This window comes from Zonotrichia albicollis, chromosome 16 (assembly GCF_047830755.1).
Source record: "Zonotrichia albicollis isolate bZonAlb1 chromosome 16, bZonAlb1.hap1, whole genome shotgun sequence".
Lineage (NCBI taxonomy): Eukaryota > Metazoa > Chordata > Aves > Passeriformes > Passerellidae > Zonotrichia > Zonotrichia albicollis.
In genome coordinates this window covers 14,784,207-14,801,995 of record NC_133834.1, presented here as the reverse complement: position 1 = coordinate 14,801,995, position 17,789 = coordinate 14,784,207, and the positions used below count along the sequence as shown (strand labels likewise).

The window sequence follows — 17,789 nt, the reverse complement described above, 5'->3', positions numbered from 1 at the left end:
ACGCTCCTGGCTCAGAGCACTCACACTCAGGAGTGTCAGAATTAGCAGCACGCTCATAATTAGCTCTCCCTCCTGCTCACTGCTGCCTGGGCTCTGCTTTGCTGCCACAGGGCTCTCAGCTCTTTGCAGGTGCAGTTTAGGGCTCCCATGCTTAAAATCAGTGCTGCAGAGCAGTCTGGCACTGCTACACTTTATTTCCACACCCAAGAAGGTACATGGCAAGACACTCTGTGAGCTGGACTAACAGAGATGCCTTCCCTATCAGCGCCCTGTGCCTCCCTCCTCCATCTCTGCTGGTGCCCAGCCTCACACCAGGAGCAGGCAGGGCCTGGCAGGTGCCACACTCACCTCAGGGCCAGCAGGGGCTGGGAAGCTGAGCCAGTCGAGGAGCTCACACTTGTCCTGGAGCCAGTCGGAGCCCCAGACGCTGACGCGGCGGTCGGAGCTGGCTGCCAGCCACAGCTCCCCTCCTTCCACCCCGAGCTCGTGGTACTGGGGGCAGAAAGAAACACAGCCCTGAACTTCTGAGCTCCCCTCCTTCCACCCTGAGCTTGGTATTGGGGGCAGAAACACAGCCCTGCCCTTCTGAGCTCCCCTCCTTCCATCCCAAGCTTATGGTACTGGGGGCAGAAACACAGCCCTGTCCTTGTGAGCTCCCCTCCTTCCACCCTGAGCTCTTGGTACTGGGGGCAGAAACACAGCCCTGTCCTTGTGAGCTCCCCTCCTTCTTATAGTACTGGGGGCAGAAACACAGCCCTGTCCTTGGTGCACAGAGGCTTCTTTGAAGGAGGGGGACAGTAAAGAGTGGGACAGGAACTCATGGGAACATGGGGATTGTATTTAGGGGATGAAAGCTGGGATTAACCTCTGTTTGTGGCTGCTCCATCCCTGGAAGTGTCCAAAGCCAGGCTGGACAGGGCTTGGAGAAACCTGGCCTAGTGAGAGGGGTCCCTGCCCATGGCAGGGTGTTGCCACATTTCCCTTCACAGAAAAAAAGCAAGGCACAATTCTTCCCAAGGATTTCTGAGAGAAAGGGAAAACACAATTCTTATCACTTGCTGTGCCTGTGTTTGTGCCAAAGTAGAATGCAATATGGAGATTGTTTATCCAAAGTGAGGATGTTTTCTTTCCTTGGCCTGTCAGGGCCAAGAGTGTGTGTGTGGGGGGGGACTGTTGGGTGACAGTCATGAGATTCAGTGCAGTGTGTGCAGTTGTGTGCAGAGTGAGTGCTTGGCAGATTCAGCTTAGATGAAATGTATATAGTATAGTATAATAAAGTAATTTATTAGCCTTCTGATATCAGTGGAGTCAGATGCATCATTCTCTCCCCTTTGTCAGAGTTACCTTTGATTTACAATAGCAGGGGGCTGGAAATGGATGATTTTTAAGGCCCTTTCTAACCCAAATCCTGCTCTGAACAACACAGTTCTCTGCCTTGGGACACCCTGTGGATCTGCACATCTCCTAGGGGAGTTATTTCCAATACCCTGTGTCCCCTAACAACGTCCTTCACCTCAAATCAAGGAGGATTTCCTCACTCTCAGATTACCAGGAAACACAGCCCTGCAGTGTACATGATCTTAAAGCCTGAGAGCTTAGGGGAAACTATTCCCACTTTTGCTGTGCAAAGGGAAAAATTCTCTCCATGAAGAGGAGGCAAAGGAGGTACTCAAACCATCCCACTGCTGCACAGCCAAGTCTTCCCAGCTGCACAGAGGAGCCAAAACCCCTTTTTGGGGGGCACAGGGTCTGCAGGCTGACAGCCTGGGCTGCCCCTGAGGGGTGCTGCTCTCCAAGAGGCTGTGGCACAGGTTCATGTCACACCTGTGTGCAGGGTGTCAAAAACTGCCACCAAAGGTCCCCCTGCAGGCACAGCCTCACTCAGGCTGCACCTACAACACATGGAGATTTATTCCACTGAATATATCCCTGGAAAAGCTGATCAGAACTTGCTGGAGGGGATGGCGGAAGATTTCCAAAGAGGAAAAGCAAGGGACACCAAAGCAAACTTGCTGACCAGAGCTGTGCAGTGACAGATGGGGACTGGGGTCACTCCTGAGGTCTCACCTGCTTCCTGGTGCACTGGAGAACAGTGATGGGGGAGCCTTTGTGGTCAGCCAGGACATGGATGGTCATTCCAGTGCGAGGGCTGCTGACAGCCACTATCCCATCCTTGCCCCCTGATAGGATCATTTCCCCTGGTGGCAGAGGAGAGGAAAGAATGGGACACTTCTTGTAGGAGAAAAAAAAGAGGAGAAAGGTCCAAAGCTATGGGATATCAGTGTCCTGAAACACTGTGAAAGGCTGGGAACATCCCAGTCAAGGGCTGGGTATGATGAGATGTCTCACCTCAACATTGAAGAAGAGCCACAGTAGATGATAAAACAAAAGTGGTTGTTGTACCCAAACCCCTTGGCTAACCCAGAGCCAATGCACCTCCTGTGTCCCACCCACCACATGCTCAGCTGGCAGAGTCACCAGAGCTCACTGAGACAAGTTCTGAGGCTCTCCCTGGCCCTGGGGTTTTGGGAAGGGGGCCAGGACACAGAGCAGCACCAAGCCACATTCCCTGAGGTGCCATGTCCCCAGTGCCACCTCAGGCAGGCTCACCATCAGTGGAGTAGGTGACTGCTGTCAGAGCAGCAGCGTGGGGGTGCATTTTCAGCTCCATCTCTGTCCTGGAGACACTGAACACACGGACAGTGCCATCACTGTACCCTGCCACCACGTGCTGGCTCTCGCTGGGACAAGGCCACACCCCAACGGGACGAGGCTTCCAGGCCAGGCACTGGCAGCTCTGCAAGGAAATTGGCACAGACCTGGTGACACAGGGGACATTTCCCTGTGCCAAGAGGAAGGCACTGATGTGATCCCTTACCTGGTTGAGCACCTGGAACTGCACCACCAGCTCGGTGCTGCCCAGAGCCCAGATCCTCACGCTGCCGTCCTCGCCGCACGTGGCACAGTGACTCTCGTCAGGACTGAAGCACACCTCAGTCACCTGCTCCAGGGAAAAGGCAGACAGCAGGGCTCTAAGGATGCCACAGCCCAGAGCACATCAGCTGCCCTGCCCCTTCATCCCCAGGATTCTGCTCATGGGACACACCAGATGAGAGGGAACAAAAAAGTTTGCTTTTGGGCTAACAGGACAAGAGGAAATGTCCTCAACTTGCACCAGGGAAGATTTAGATTGAATATTAGGAAGAATTTCTTCACAGAAATTGTTTTAAAAGCACTGGCACAGGCTGCCCAGGGCAGCCTGTCACCATACCCAGGAGTATTCAAAAGTATTCACCATACCCAACAGTGTTCAAAATATGTGCAGGTGTGGCATGTGGGGACATGGTTTAATGGTGAATATTGTGGTGGTGCTGGGTTGGTGCTCGGACTTGATGATCTTAAAGGTCTTTTCCAATCTTATCAATCATGGCAAAGAGTAAACCCAGCCCCAAAGGCAGGACCAGGCAAGGTGCACAAACCTAACCCCAAAGGTAGGACAGGAAAGGTGCACTGCAAGCTGTCATAAAATACCTTCTCTCCCACCATTTGAACCCCTTTTTTCTGTAGCAGAAAGAGATCCTGAAGCAACAGCAAAACTCAAAGCAGCCCAGCCCCCTGACCTTGTTCTTGTGGCCGCTGATGAGTCGGATGCTGGTGCTCTCCAGCCAGTTGATGTACCACAGGGTCCCTGCCGTGGTGCCCACAATCCCCATCTCCAGGGAGTCATCAAAGGCTGCGCTCACAATGGTCCCATCCAGGGTGATCTCGTGCTCCAGCAGCACTGAGCCAGACCTGCAGGAAGGCAGGGTGGGAGAAGGACTGGCTCAGATGTTGGAACAGCCACTCTGCCTGCTTTAAATCCAACTTCCTGATGAGCCAGTTCAATGAGGGGCTCCTGTCCATGGGACAGTCACTGGGAGAGCTGGGGTTGTGCATCCTGGGAGCCCTCAGAGCCCCTTCCAGTGCCTAAAGGGACTCCAGGAGAGCTGGAGAAGGACTTTGGACAAGAGCCTGGAGTGACAGGACAAGGGAGAGGGGCTTCCCACTGCCAGAGGGCAGGGTTGGATGGAAGGTAGGGAAGGAATTGTTCCCTGAGAGGGTGGGCAGGCCCTGGCACAGGGTGCCCAGAGCAGCTGTGGCTGCCCCTGGATCCCTGGCAGTGTCCAGGGCCAGGCTGGACATGGCATGGAGCAGCCTGGGATAGTGAAAAGTGTCCCTGCCCATGGCAGGGAGGGTTGGAATGGGATGGTCTTGAAGGTTCCTCCCCACCCAAACCATTCAATTTCTGTGATTTGTACTTAAACCATCTTTTTACAGGAAAGAAAAGAATAGAGCATGCAATAGCATGAGAGAAGAAACAAAGGCAATGTATTTTCCCTACTTCTCCTAAAGGAATTCCTACAAACCACAGACACAAACTTCAGGCATGACAAACACCCACTTCCACTATTAAGAGGGTTCAGCTACCTGTGGCAAAAATTCAGTCAAAAGATCCAGACAGAAAGAATCAGCAGTCACGGGATGGAGAGAAAAAGCTAAGGATGCAGAGCAGCAGGAGCAGCGTGGTTGCACGTGGTGTCTGTCTGCAAAAAGCCACCTCTCAGACCGGTCCTGGGGGCTGCCAGGTGAGAGACCATGAGCTCCTACCTGGCATGGGGCCCTTTCAGCCTCAGCTCCTGCACGCTGCCCACCGACCACAGGCGGATGCGCTTGGTGTTGCTGCCGCTGAGCAGGCGCTGGTGCCGGCACAGCAGCACCCCTGGGGAGGAGGAAGGGAACCTGTCAGTGTGCAGGGTCCCTGCTGGGGGTGCTAGGGGTAAGGTATGTGTATGCTGTCTGACAGCTGTCAGACATGGGGCAGGTATCCTCTGTTCTTTGGGCAGTTTTATCTCTTCCACAACCAACCCTCTCTGCTGTCCATGGCCACTGAGTGTCCCTGCAGGGCTGATCCAATCCCAGCATCCCATGGGGAGATGCTGTGCCCAGGGCAGGAGCCAAGCATTCCTCCCTGGATCCAATCTGAGCCTGGCACAGCACAGCAGCCTTTGCCCCCTGCATTGCCAGAGGAGCAGCTTTCTGCTGCCCTGCATGGCCAGAGGGAGCCCAGGCCCATCTGCAGCAGCCCTGGAGCTGCAGAGGAAAACTCCCCCCTTGTGCAGGATCCCTGCTGCAGCAGAGCCACAGCTGGCACTGCAGGAGGGCCATGGAATGAGACTGCTACCAGCACTCTGACCAAGAGAGTGTCAGCTCCTATTCTGTCTCTGGCAGTTTTTTGTTTTCTGGAGTTTTTTTGTACTATGACATTTGTAATTTTTAATTTTTCCTAATAAAGAACTGTTATTCCTATTCCCATATCTTTGCCTGGGAGCCTCTTAATTAAAAAGTTATAATAATTCAGAGGGAAGGGTTTACATTTTCCATTTCAAGGAAGGCTCCTGCCTTCCTTAAGAGACACCTGGCTATTCAAACCAAGACATGTGAGAATCAGAAAAACTGAAACTTCCACAGATACTGAAGGGTTTGATTTGCAGCCTTGGGAGAAGCTTGGATTGATGTAAAAATACAATACACAGACATTAGGCAGAAAATTCAGAAACTTATGTTTCTATAGTTGTAAGTAAGAATATGCCTGAAGCAAATAAGAAACTGCATGGGTAAGATGGTGAAGGGTTTATAGTGTAGGGGTGAGGTTGTACAGAATAAACTAAGAGTTTAGAAGTTACAACAGAAGCATCTGTGTGCATGTGAGACAGAAGCCTATTGGATAAAATATCTGCAGTGCAGTAGAAGTAAGTGAAGGTGATAGGTTAGAAAAGCAAAATAAACCCTGTGGCAATTGTCCATTGGGTTAGAAAGTTCTATATTGCCTTGTAACAAAGGACTTGTGACTACTTTGTGCTATGGCAAACTGCCTGCTCCTCTAAAATCTCATGGCCTCTGAGACTGATGTTTGTCTGAGCTGTGAATTGTTCCTAGCCTGACAATGGTCCCATCCCTTTATTACAGGTGGTGACAATGATATTCTGTCATCATTCCAAGGGTGCTCCTGACAGCCACTCGGGCAGCAAGTGGGAGAGTTGTACAGCCCAGCACTGTTTTACAAACTAGAGGGCTGTGGGTGCTTTGGCACAGACAGCCAGAGCAGTGGTGGAGCCACCATCCTGCAGGACCCAAACAGATTGTGGATGTGGTGCTCAGGGACATGGTTTAATGCTGGACCTGGCAGTGCTGGGTCAGTGGTTGGTCCTGATGATCTTAGAGACCTTTTCCAACATTAATGATTCTATAAAGCCCCCAGGAGACCCAGGTGACAGATCCATTGCCATCCCACCCATCTTGCATCCAACACAGCAAACTGGTTTCCAAGCACAGCTGAAACGGGAAGTGTGTGAGCTCAGGGCTCCCTTCCCAGCACGTTCCCCTTGCAGCCCTGGCACTGCACCCACCGATCTCGCCCTCATCAGCCTCCCACGTCATGAAGCAGGAATTGGTCTCTGTGTCCCACACACAGATCTGGCCTGAGTTGGTCCCAGTGTAAAGGAGAGCCTCAGCACCATAGCAGAGAGATGTCAGCTCCACCAGCCCCAGCACGTCCGGGGCAGGGGCACGATGAACCTGCCAGAGCACAAAACCAGCAATGTCAAAGGCAACGAACATGCTTAGATGTATCAGGAGATAAAACATCCTCCTCCCCTCAATTCCTGCAGTTAATGCCTCAAATACAACCAAAAGCTGTTTGTGCACAGTCAATATCACCTCACTGAGAGAAATCATCAGGTCTCACAGAGCCCTCACCAGGGGCTTGGAAAATAAGTCAGAGATGCTGAAAATAAATCTGAGAAGGTAAAAGGAAGGTTTACCTTGAGTCTGACAGCAGCTTCCTGCTGCTCCAACACCCAGAATGTCACGGCTCCCCTCCCCACACAGGCAAGGTCTTGGTGAGAGAAAGGGCTAAAAGCCACATCGTGGAGAGGCTCTGAGATACAAGTGGACAGCACGAGCTCATAGGTGTGGGTGCTCCACAGAGCCATGGTCTGGTCACTGTAGTCCCCTAAGGAGAAAGGAAATAGAGCAGGAAGAACTCTGCTGCCTCAGGATGCTCACAAGCATTCATCCACACAGCACACACACACCAGCTGTGCCACCCCTCATCCAGCTGTTGGGAGACAGCTGTGCAAACACCATTCCAGGCATGGACACAGCTCCTCCTGTGCTCAGCACAAGCTGCACAACACGACAGAGGCCTGCCCAAGTTAAGGACAGACAGAACTGGCCCAGCACTTCACCCTGGAGATTGTAGCAAGGCTGTAGCAAGGAGCAGCCAAGGCTGGGATTGGGCAGGCAGAGCAATGTCAGAGCAGTTTCCCCATCCTTGGGAGTCTCTGCACACCTTGGGAATGCACCACACAAACTCTCCAGTGACCTGGGCACTCAGGGTTAACCCTGTCTTGACAAAGAACGGGATGCCACCTTTGCCAAGGTCCCAGCTGAGGTGGGAGCTGACCTCCATGGAGCCACCACAGCTGGGTGGGAGTAGAAGGCATTGGTCTCACAGTGATGGCAAAGCTCCCAAGCTTCCAGAGAGCTCAGGAGGACAGTGCTCTCCTGCTGTCTTCCCCAGGCTCCACAAGCTCTGTGGAGACTTTCAGCTTTTCCCTTCCCTGCAGCCCAGACCAGAGCTGGAGGAGGAGAGCTCCTCTCCCACACTGCTCCCTGAAGAGCACAAAGCTCCCTTTTTCTGTCCAGCAAAGCCTGCTTTCCTTTCCAAAGGCAGCCTCACCAGCCTGGAGGGAGTGTATTGCCTGCTCCACAGGTCCCCTCTCATGCAAAACAAGAGCTTCCTAATTGCATGTTGTCCTTTAAATGTCCCCTGCCTGAACAAAACAGACAGCTTGAGCATCCATCCTGTGCTGGCATGGCTGCCTGGCAGGAGGCTCACAGTTGGGAGCCTGGCTACTTCTGTCCAAGTCCATCTAGGCAGCAATAACAAGTCCAGAAGAAGGCTTTTCCCTCTGCACACTATAAATAGCAACCACAAACCATTTGCAGGGGGTCTAAGAAGCACGAGTGAGTCAGGAGAAGAAAGCTGTAACTGCTGCATTCCCTGCTGTCCCAAGGATACCACAGCACAGCTTCCTGCCCACGAGCCTGCTGCACATCTGGCAGGAGTTTGGTGCTCAAACACCCTCCTGCCATGAGCTGTCTGCTCTGGGGGGCAGCCCTGCACCCCCAGCTGCTGTGACAGGAGTGCTCACCTATGGTGACAAGGAATCTGTCATCCCAGGAGAATGCCATGGCTTGCACTTGTGTCTCGTGGTGGAACAGCTCTGCTGTGCAGGCCCCATCCTGGGTGCTCCAGATGCAGATCTGACAGTGGGAGTCTCCATCCTTCTGCCCTGAGGCTGAGGCAAGAACCTAACAGACAATGTGTAAGTAATTAGAGAATGTGTAATTAGAGAATGCTCGTTAGCCTTAACGGTTTTTTCAGTTATCCCACATTAAAGGGATGTGGCTGGCAAATGGGGAATTCAGTGAGAAACAACCATTCAGTGATGGCAGGAGGGAAAGGCAGCATCACCCAGAGGAAGAGAACAGCCTTTACAGAATCACTGAGGCTGGGAAAGATCTCCTGGACCATCAAGTCCAACCTGTGGCTGATCCCACCTTTGTCACCCAGCCCAGGGCATGGAGTGCCACATCCAGCTCCTCCTTGGACACCTCCAGGGATGGGGAATTCAGCACTCCAGGGCAGCCCCTTCCAATGCCTAGCCACCCTTTCCATGGAGAAATTCTTCCTGATGTTCAGCCTGAACCTCCCCAGGCACAGCCTGAGGCCATTCCCTCTCATCCTGTCCCTGTTCAGGGAGCACAGCCCGACCCCTGCCAGCTGCCCCTCCTGTCAGGAGCTGTGCAGAGCCACAAGGCCCCCCCTGAACCTCCTTTTCTCCACATCAACTTGTGCTCCAGCCCCTTCCCAGCTCTGCTCCCTTCTCTGGACATTCTCCAGCACAACAGAGAGCTGACTCCAAAACAACCTCCATAGCCTCCAGGCAGAAGGAGGAACAACAAACGGGATTTTAGGCTGTGGGAGTGCAAAGTGACAGGGACAAGCCCTGTCCTGGGGCAGAGCAGCCCCTCCCACCTGGGCGTGGTGGCTCAGGGTGAGGGTGGAGATCTCCTCGGCGTGGCCCAGCCAGTGGCTCTGCGAGCCCGAGTGCAGGTCTTCAACCACGATGACGCAGCCACAGGAGTAGGCGAAGAAGCCTGGCAGAGGAGGGGGAGGAGAGGGGATGTTTTCATGGAAAGGCTGCACATCCAGCCCCCACCACAGCCCACGTGGAAAATTCTATGATTCATTAATACGTAAAAGCTGAGTCTTTGATGCAGCTCAGCAGCAGCAGGTTGGGAGCGGGGTGAAATCTCACTTTCCCCAACCTGAGTGAAGCAGAGCTGCTGGCCACCATCCCAGCTGGAGAAAGGAGGCAGGATGGGCTTTGGGAGCTCCCCTCCTGCTCTGTCCACTCAACAGCTGGGGCCTGAGTCTGTCCCACCAAATAAATAAAGCTTGTCAACAGAAGAGAGCTACTGGATTTTACCAGCACAGAGAAGTTGTGTGTTCAAGCACAGATCCCAATCCAACAGTCAGATCATAACCTCACTCAATACACACCCCTAGAATCACAGAACAGAATCACACACGGGTTTGGTTGAGAGGGACCTTAAAGCTCATCTTGTTCTACCCCCTGCCATGGGCAGGGACACCTTCCACTACACCAGGCTGCCCCAAGTCCTGTCCAGTGTGGCACTGGGCACTTCAGGGATCCTGAGGCAGCCACAGCTGCTCTGGCAACACATCCCAGCCCTGCAGAGCATTCCCAGTGTACCTGTATCTGGGTTCCACACCATATTCCCTCTGCCATTCCCATTGTAGCCGATCACTGCTTTCAGCTTCAGCACCTCACTGCCCGCTGGAGGAGACAAGAAACTCTGCAAGAAAAACAGACACTGGCTTAAAATAATCTCTGGAAGAATGGTCTGGTCAGATGCATCAACACCCACACAGGAAAAAGTGAGTGTCCTCAAACACAGCCCACACAGATCCATGCCAACACTCACACAATTCCATAACGGAAGAGACAAATAACATTCTATAACAAAAGAGGCACTGCCCCAGCACAGCCAGGCACAGATGCTTTTAGATAGGGGACAAAACAGGCTGGCAGCAAATGCCCAGCCGAGGAGCAGCTGCTAATCCTGCTGGGAAAGAGTTCCACGGGTTTGGCTGACTTGGGATGCAGATATTTTAACAGGAAGAGAACTGGGAGAAAAATGCAGCCAGGTGGAGGGACAGAGGAGAGGAGTGGGGATGAAATCTGGATGTAGCTGTTCTCCCAGCAGCAGCAGCAGAGCTTAGGGAAGGGCTGAGTTAAGTTTCTGTTTTATCCCTGCTGTGTTTGTTAACAGAGCAGGAGCTGTGCTGTGTCTCTCCTCACTACGCTCCATGGATTTGCCTTCCCCAGCCTGCTCTGCCAATGCAGCTGCTCGCAAATATGGGAGCACAATGAATCACTCCATTGCTCACTCGTCTTTCACTCTCAATAGCACATGCCATTTCCACTCCTTTTGAATAAAAATGTATGCAGATTTGGGCAACACAAAAAGAGTTCAGCACAACTCACTTTTTACTAGCCTGGGAAGAGTTACATGTAAAAGAGAACAGGGAATTAACATTAGGATTGCTGTGCTGAACATCAGCCCAGGGGCATAGCTCCCAAATTTCTTTCCAACAGAGAACAAAATGGAAACAATTTGGAAAATCCACCTACCCCAGCCCCAAAATGCCTGTTCTCCACGTGGTATCCAGCAAAACTCTCACCTGGGGGAGCACTGATGCCTTGAAGCGAGGGGTGAAATGCCGGTAGGAATCTGGGCGGACGCAACATTTGGGAGCTCTGGTTCCCTTCCTGGGCTCTGCCACACAGAGGAGGAAATGGTACCTATGGGATGCTGCTCCTGGGAAGGGTTTGGGAGCAGCAGCCAGGCTGTGGCTTGCTTATATTCAGGTGCTGTGCATGTGTGAACATGCACGAGGCAAAAAGCAACTGCAGTGTCCCATGTGTGACACATACATAATGCATACACATACGTGTGACACATATACATATGCCAAGTGGGAAGGGACCCACAAGGACCCTGACTCCAATCCCTGGCCCTGCACAGACACCCCAACAATCCCACCCTGCACCTCAGAGCATCATCCCAGCGTTCCTGGAGCTCTGGCAGCCATGCCCACTCCCTGGGGAGCCTGTTCAATCAATGCCCAGCACCCTCTGGGGGAAGAACCTATTCCTGATATCCAGCCTGACCCTCCCTGACTCTGCTCCAGCCATTCCCTGGAGTTCTCAGTTCCTTTTCCACTTGTAGCAATGTATCTGAACAATTTAGACTACAGTGTGCACCAGCCATTTCACTTGTAACTGTTCTAACCAGAATCTTCTCAAAGCTCTCTAAAATTCAAAGTTACTAAGATATAAACTGTATTAAAATAAGAAAGAAGTAACTAAAAAAACTGAATTCCAAGACCACAAAGAACTGTAAACCACCTAAAGTATAACCAATCACATATTCTAAAAAGTACATACAAAACACACAGACAAACAAAAACACCAACAAAAAATATGTAATCAGTAAAGTTGGAATATTATAAATAAGCACTTAATGTAAACAATAAACAGCTTCTACTTAATCATATTAATTAGGTATCCAAGAATCCTAAATTTCCCACACTACCACACTGCAAGCAGCCTAAGGACAGCCACCCCTTGTGCTCTGGGATCCCTGTGGAACCAGGAGCCCCACAGCTGCAGCACTGGGGGCAGTTTTATCCTGAGGCTTTCCAACAAGTCCTGCAGGGACTGAGCACTGGCAGCTGCCTGCTCCTGGCAGGCTGCCACACACCACTGCAGCTCCCAGGCTGTGCAGCTATTAATAGAGCCATTGGGAGCTTTAATTGCAGCTGGATTTAATGGGATGTGCCACTCAGAGATGATACTGGCTCCAGGCTGAAGGCAGGCTTCTGGTGTGCCCAGAAGCAGCAGCAGGGAAAGAGCCAGAAAAACGAGCAGATTTAGGGATCAATGTGAGTCCCCCTCAATATTGAGTGCCCTTGGAAGGTCATGGCCAAGGGAAAACTCTTTGGGAACACATTGCAGCCTTTCACCTCACAGCACAGAGCACGTGGCTGGGTCTCTCTGCTTCCATAATAATAATAATAATGACATTTCTTTGGTTTTTGGGGATAGACCAAGCTGCCATGCAGGCCTGCAGCTCTGTACAATATCCCTGGATTTACCGTTTGCTGGTTTTTCAGGAGACCTCGAGCCCTCCTGCCTCACTCTGGGCCTCACAACAGGCTCCTCATTCCCATCTGATTCCACCACAATGACTGAGGCATCTCTGTGCTCATTTGCCACCTTCCTGCTGCTGCCTGGCAGTTCTGCTTCCTCCTCCCTGTCTGACTCAGAGGAAATACCTGGGGAGAGAAATCAGTGGGAAGATGGAGCCACCCATGTCCTTGGGAAGATGGAGCCACCCATGTCCTTCAGGACCACTTCACATGGGCCTGACCCCTGCTCTGTGGAACAGCTCAGCTGTTAGGGTGGAGGGCAAAGCAGATAATTCCTACAGGAATGACCAACAAGGTGTTTAGCACAGTCAGAGAGGCTGTGCCAGCACCTCAGTGTGTGCAGGAGAGCTGAGGATAAAGGGGTGCTGAACTCCAGTTAAGCCCAGCTTAGGGGAAGGAATTGCAGACTGGTCTGCCAGAAGGGGCTACAGGTAGGGATGTCTCCAAGGATGCTGCTGAAATAAGCAAGTTTTTCCTAAAACAAGGTTAATTTTCCCATTTCCTGCAAGGAGTTCCTCTTACTTTGAAACCCTGCTGGGTGGCCAGAGCTGATATCCAGACACGGTGGGGAGGACAGCAGTGGAAGAGGCACTGTCTGCCGAGGGGCCTCAGAGCCATCCTTGGGCTTCTCAGAGCTGCTGTCTGGGAAAGAAAAGGGCTTGGTGTCACTTCCTTCAGCCCATGCTCCTCTCATCCTTCTGCATGGTGACACCTCAGCTTCCATAGAAACCACTTCTCTGTGTTTTAAGAAAGAGAGGGACAGAGAGAGAAAGAAGACAGAGGAGATGAAGGCAGAGAAAGACAGAAGGCAAAAGCTGAAAATCTACCAGAAAGTCCAGAGTGGCTCTGCTCAGAACATCCCCACCTAGGCAGACAGAGGTGCTGCCAATTGAGATTGTCCCTCAAGGCTAATTAGCTGGTTTGCCCCCCACTACATGACCCCCTCAGGGAAGGAACATCCCCCCAAATCCCTCTGGAAAAGCTGCCAGCACAACTCATGGGAAAAGGCAAACTCACCTGAGCCCAGCAGCAGAGCGGACATGGGGGAACGAGCCCTGGGAAGGGGAGGAGAGTGGAGTCACACAGGGAAGGGGCAGGGACAGGGGACACACACAGGCACTGCCAGCACCATTACCTGCCTGGGGATGACTTGACTGGAGGTGGAGCCAGGAAATCCCAGAGGAAGATGGCATCCCCAATGCTGATGATGTGCTCTTGGTCTGGGGTGAAGGCGACCTGGTGCACGGGCTCAGAGTGCCCGATGAACACCTGGGAGAGAGCAGGCCTTGAATCCCCATCACCACCTGTCCTGTCAGGATGGGGTTCTCCACTCCCTGTCCTGCCCAGCCAGGGTCTACAGGCCTCAGCAGAAGGTCCAGAAGAGGATCTATCACACCTACAGTTCTCACACATGTGGGCTGATCAACCCAGGGCCGACCTCCAGCACACTCACTCGGGGAAGGAAGCAAAAGCTGAAGAGTCCAAAGTCTTATCCTGCCTCTGAACCATTTTCCTCTCCATTTTCTCTCTCTGTCCCTAACACAGAGCTATACCTACCTCTGTCCTTTGCACCTCTCACTGGGGTGCTCTGGCAGCCCCAGCCTGTGCCCACTGCTGGGCACAGTGTGGGATCAGGGCTGCGTTTCTCTGCTGGGCAAACTGGGACTGGGGACACTGGGCCAGGTCACACAGAGCGCATTTGCTGCCCTCTTCCCTGGGGACTCACAATGCAGCACCATCCCTGTGGGATCTCAGCACCTCAGGACTGAGGTGCCGAGTCACCGAGACCACCCTTGGGGGGCTCGGGAGTCCTGGAATGTTGCCAGCAGTGTCTGGTGGCTGGACTTTGATCCTACACAGGAGACGACACCTGTATGAGGATAGGAGGGTTTCACCAGAGTGAATGGTGAAGGGATCAGTTAATTAGAGGGTGAGACACAGGGTTTAGGATTTCTGTACAGGGGGGTTTAGAGAAGTAAGATGGAGGAATTGGGGCGTGTCCTATCCTTCTTCTTCTTCTGCTCCTCCATCTTCTGTGGTGATGGTGGCACTTTGAGATTGGTTGTTACTAAAAGTGCACTGGGCAATAAGGGTGAAAGGTATTGGGGAAAAATGATAAATATTGTACACGTAGCTTTGGGTATAAAGATAGGTGACCGCCCGGAGGGCAGCACAGTGTGCTCATGGCTGGCTGCTGAGCAGAGCTCTGTCGGGCCGAGAGAAAATCTTTTAGATAAACAATTAATAAACACAGAGACCGAAAGAAGAACTGAAGCCTCTTCTGTTCCTTTGAAACGCGGGCTGCCCCAAGGCCACCCCGGGCCTTTTCAGGCCCTCCAAACAGCCGAAAACCGGACACATCCCTTTCCCCCGGGGTGGGCAGTACCTGGAAGTTGATGGTGAAGCGCATCCTGTAGTCCCACACCTTGATGACCTTGTCACCAGCAGTCAGCAGGTACTGGCCATCCTTGCTCAGTGCCAAGGAGGAACAGCTCAGCTTGTGCACAGGAGACACCTGAGGGCAAGAAATGGCACCAGCAGCCTTAGCTGAGCTGGTTCATATCCTTCTTTACACTTAAACAACAGAACAGCAGTGTGACAGTGTAGAAAACAAGGACAAGCTCAGGCTCACCCTGAGCACCAGCACACTGGGACAGCTGCAGGCTTCTCACTTGTGTTTCTTTGAAGCCTGTGAGCTGCAGGAGGAGTTTTTCTCTCATTTAACCTCCCAGAGAAACAAGAAGTGCCCAGCCCCCATAGGAGACCTGGGGGATGAATTTCAGTGTCCTACCTCTCGCACCAGCCGCCCGGTTCTTGCATCAAGCACAAGGATTTTATTGGAAGAAGTGGATACCAGGAGCTCTCCCTGAGGCACAGGACCGAAGCAGACCTTCACTGCAGAGTCCAGGATGGTGCTGTGCAGGTCCAGGATGCTGATGTCCACCCTCAGCAGCTGTGGAACAAAGAGCCACTGAAAAAGCACTGCAGGAACCCTAGGATTGCTCCTAACACAAAGCTATGGAGCCCCTGGACCCTTCCCTTCCACTTAACAAGGGGCTGCAGGTCCAGACAATGCCCAGGAGAGCAGGTCAACAGAGAGGTGAGAGCTGACAGCCTCCACAGCACACCCCAAATTATCCTTCACGCAGAGAACGAAGGCAGAGGAGAAGAAACCTTGAATGTGTTATTTCTGTCTCACAGAAGGGAAAGCAGGGAGCTCACTGCCTGCCCTGATCCACCTCCCTGGCTGCTGCCTGGGGGTTCCCAGGGGACAGCCCTGTCCCCAGAGTGAGGGCACTCTGCTGGGTACCTCATCGAGTGAGCAGGCCTCCATCACTGTCACCACGTACTTGGAGGGCCCCACGAAGGCCAGCAGGCGACTGTCCCCACTGAGCACCAGGGTGTCCACGCCACTGCCACCATCCCGGGCCACCACATTGCCTGGGGGACACAGCAAGGCAGTGAAGAGCAGCAAAGCCCACTCTGATGGTGCTGCTCAGCAGCAGCTCGAGAAAAAAGCAACCTGTGCTCTAGGAGATGCTGCAAATTTTATTTACACACCCAGAATGTGCAGTGAAGCACCTCAAAAACGAGGTTGAGATGCACAGCTTGTTGCCTGAGTGAACATGCAGTGTTTTCAAGGAGAGCAGAACAAAGTCAAAGGAATAAAATTGATTTCAGGGCTTATTTTTTAGTGTTACAAGAGGCTGTGATGAGGAGCTCTGTGAGATCTCAGCTGCAGCCTGGGTGTCTGAACCCAGAGCAGAATGAGGTCAGTGCTCACCACCACCACACTGATGTCAGTCCACAGGGCAGAGAGACCCAGAGGTCTGAAAATCACAGAAATTACAGCAATTCTCTGTATTTATTCCATGACCATAATTCTACTGCTCTGTCCCTGGAACGTGACCAGGCAGCAAACACAGTTTCAGAGCAGAGGCACCACGTGAAGGTCCAGCTGCAGCACTGACACCAAACCTGGTTTATTTTAGATTAATTTCCTGATTCCTCCAATCCCTGTTCCTTCTCCTGCACACCTCCTGAGGCAGGTTCCTCCTCTTTGTGCAGTATTACACTGTATAAAAATCAGAGTTCCCTTTCCCTGCCCAAGCTTGTGCTGTCACAACTCATTTCCAAAGTGTACATTAAATGTGACACTAATTTTTCCAAACTGCCTTGCCCCTGCCCTGCCTCCAGCTCTCCACCAGCTCCATTCACCAGCACAGAGCAGCTCTGCTGCAGGCAGGATTAGGGCAACAATCCACTTCAAACAAATTAAATTGCACATGTACAGAATGGAAAGAGTCAGGGCTTGGGCATGAATAAATCTCTGTGACCCCAGCACATTAATGAAATCATCAGAGCAGCAGGATGAGAGGGTTTGAACAGGTAGGGAAAGGCTGGCAGTCACTGGGGTTTGCTCACACAGAAGGTATAAACAGAAATCACAGAATTATTGAGGCTGGGAATGCCTTCTAAGGTCATCAAGTCCACTAAAACATGTCCCAGGTGCCACATCCACATCTTTTAAATCCTTGAAGGGATGGGGACTCCACCACTGCCCTGGGCAGCTGTGCCAGTGCCTGACCACCCTTCCCATGAAGGAATTTTCCCATGATCAAATCTAAACCTCCCCTGGCACAATTTAAGGCCATTTCCCCTTTGTCCTGCCCCTGTTCCCTGGGAGCAGAGCCCGACCCCCCCGGCTGTCCCCTCCTGTCAGGAGCTGTGCAGAGCCACAAGGGCCCCCCTGAGCCTCCTTTTCTCCAGGCTGAGCCCCTTCCCAGCTCCCTCAGCCCCTCCTGGGGCTCCAGCCCCTCCCCAGCTCTGTTCCCCTCTCTGGACACACTCCAGCCCCTCAGTGTCTGCCTTGTGAGGGGCCCAGAAGTGCCCCCAGGACTGGAGGTGCCTCAGCAAAGCCCAGAGCAGGGGGAAATGCCAAAACTCAGAAGGTTCATTGGGAAATATCACTCCAAGCAGGCTGAGCTTGGGCTGGCTCTGGTGTCAGCATGTCTGTGCTAATACAGAAAAAGAAGAAAGGCAATCCCAACCCCAGGGTCTTACCCAGGACTCTCAGAACCTGGATTTTCTGTGCCACAAGTCTGTACAGAGCCAGAGTTCCCTGCAGGCAGGAGCTGAACATCAAATTTCCATCTGGAGAGAAGGTCAGCCCGGTGACTGCAGTGCGGTGCTGCCTGAGAGGGGGCAGAAAACATGGAAAAAGGGAAGAGAAAAAGGAATCACAGACAGGGGGAACAGTGGTGATGTTGAGTGTAACACTGTGAAGAACCCAAGAGGATAAATTAACCAGGAACAGAGCAGGACCCTGCTGTGCTCACCCCTGCAGCAGCCCAGGACAAACAACACTCTGACTGTCACAAAC

The 17,789-nt window shown here is 52.5% G+C and overlaps 1 protein-coding gene across 4 annotated transcripts in view; it reads right to left on the bottom strand.

The window, feature by feature from the left end:
• WDR90 (WD repeat domain 90) overlaps positions 1 to 17,789 on the bottom strand; it is a 38,205-nt gene that overhangs the window by 2,305 nt on the left and 18,111 nt on the right. For 2 of the 4 annotated variants that reach the window (XM_074552975.1, XM_074552976.1), the window contains 20 exons: positions 17,471 to 17,601; positions 15,717 to 15,847; positions 15,198 to 15,359; positions 14,793 to 14,921; positions 13,542 to 13,675; positions 13,424 to 13,461; positions 12,929 to 13,048; positions 12,353 to 12,532; positions 10,877 to 10,971; positions 9,885 to 9,987; positions 9,143 to 9,264; positions 8,256 to 8,415; positions 6,861 to 7,051; positions 6,447 to 6,615; positions 4,648 to 4,759; positions 3,621 to 3,792; positions 2,879 to 3,001; positions 2,611 to 2,797; positions 2,068 to 2,198; positions 349 to 492 (listed from right to left, as the gene is read on the bottom strand). In XM_074552975.1, the coding sequence (XP_074409076.1) occupies positions 349 to 492; positions 2,068 to 2,198; positions 2,611 to 2,797; positions 2,879 to 3,001; positions 3,621 to 3,792; positions 4,648 to 4,759; positions 6,447 to 6,615; positions 6,861 to 7,051; positions 8,256 to 8,415; positions 9,143 to 9,264; positions 9,885 to 9,987; positions 10,877 to 10,971; positions 12,353 to 12,532; positions 12,929 to 13,048; positions 13,424 to 13,461; positions 13,542 to 13,675; positions 14,793 to 14,921; positions 15,198 to 15,359; positions 15,717 to 15,847; positions 17,471 to 17,601 (2,734 nt within the window). Of the gene's footprint in view, positions 1 to 348; positions 493 to 2,067; positions 2,199 to 2,610; positions 2,798 to 2,878; positions 3,002 to 3,620; positions 3,793 to 4,467; positions 4,584 to 4,647; positions 4,760 to 6,446; positions 6,616 to 6,860; positions 7,052 to 8,255; positions 8,416 to 9,142; positions 9,265 to 9,884; positions 9,988 to 10,876; positions 10,972 to 12,352; positions 12,533 to 12,928; positions 13,049 to 13,423; positions 13,462 to 13,541; positions 13,676 to 14,792; positions 14,922 to 15,197; positions 15,360 to 15,716; positions 15,848 to 17,470; positions 17,602 to 17,789 lie in introns of those variants that run through there. The other 2 variants (XM_074552977.1, XR_012582930.1) reach the window with 2 other exon arrangements.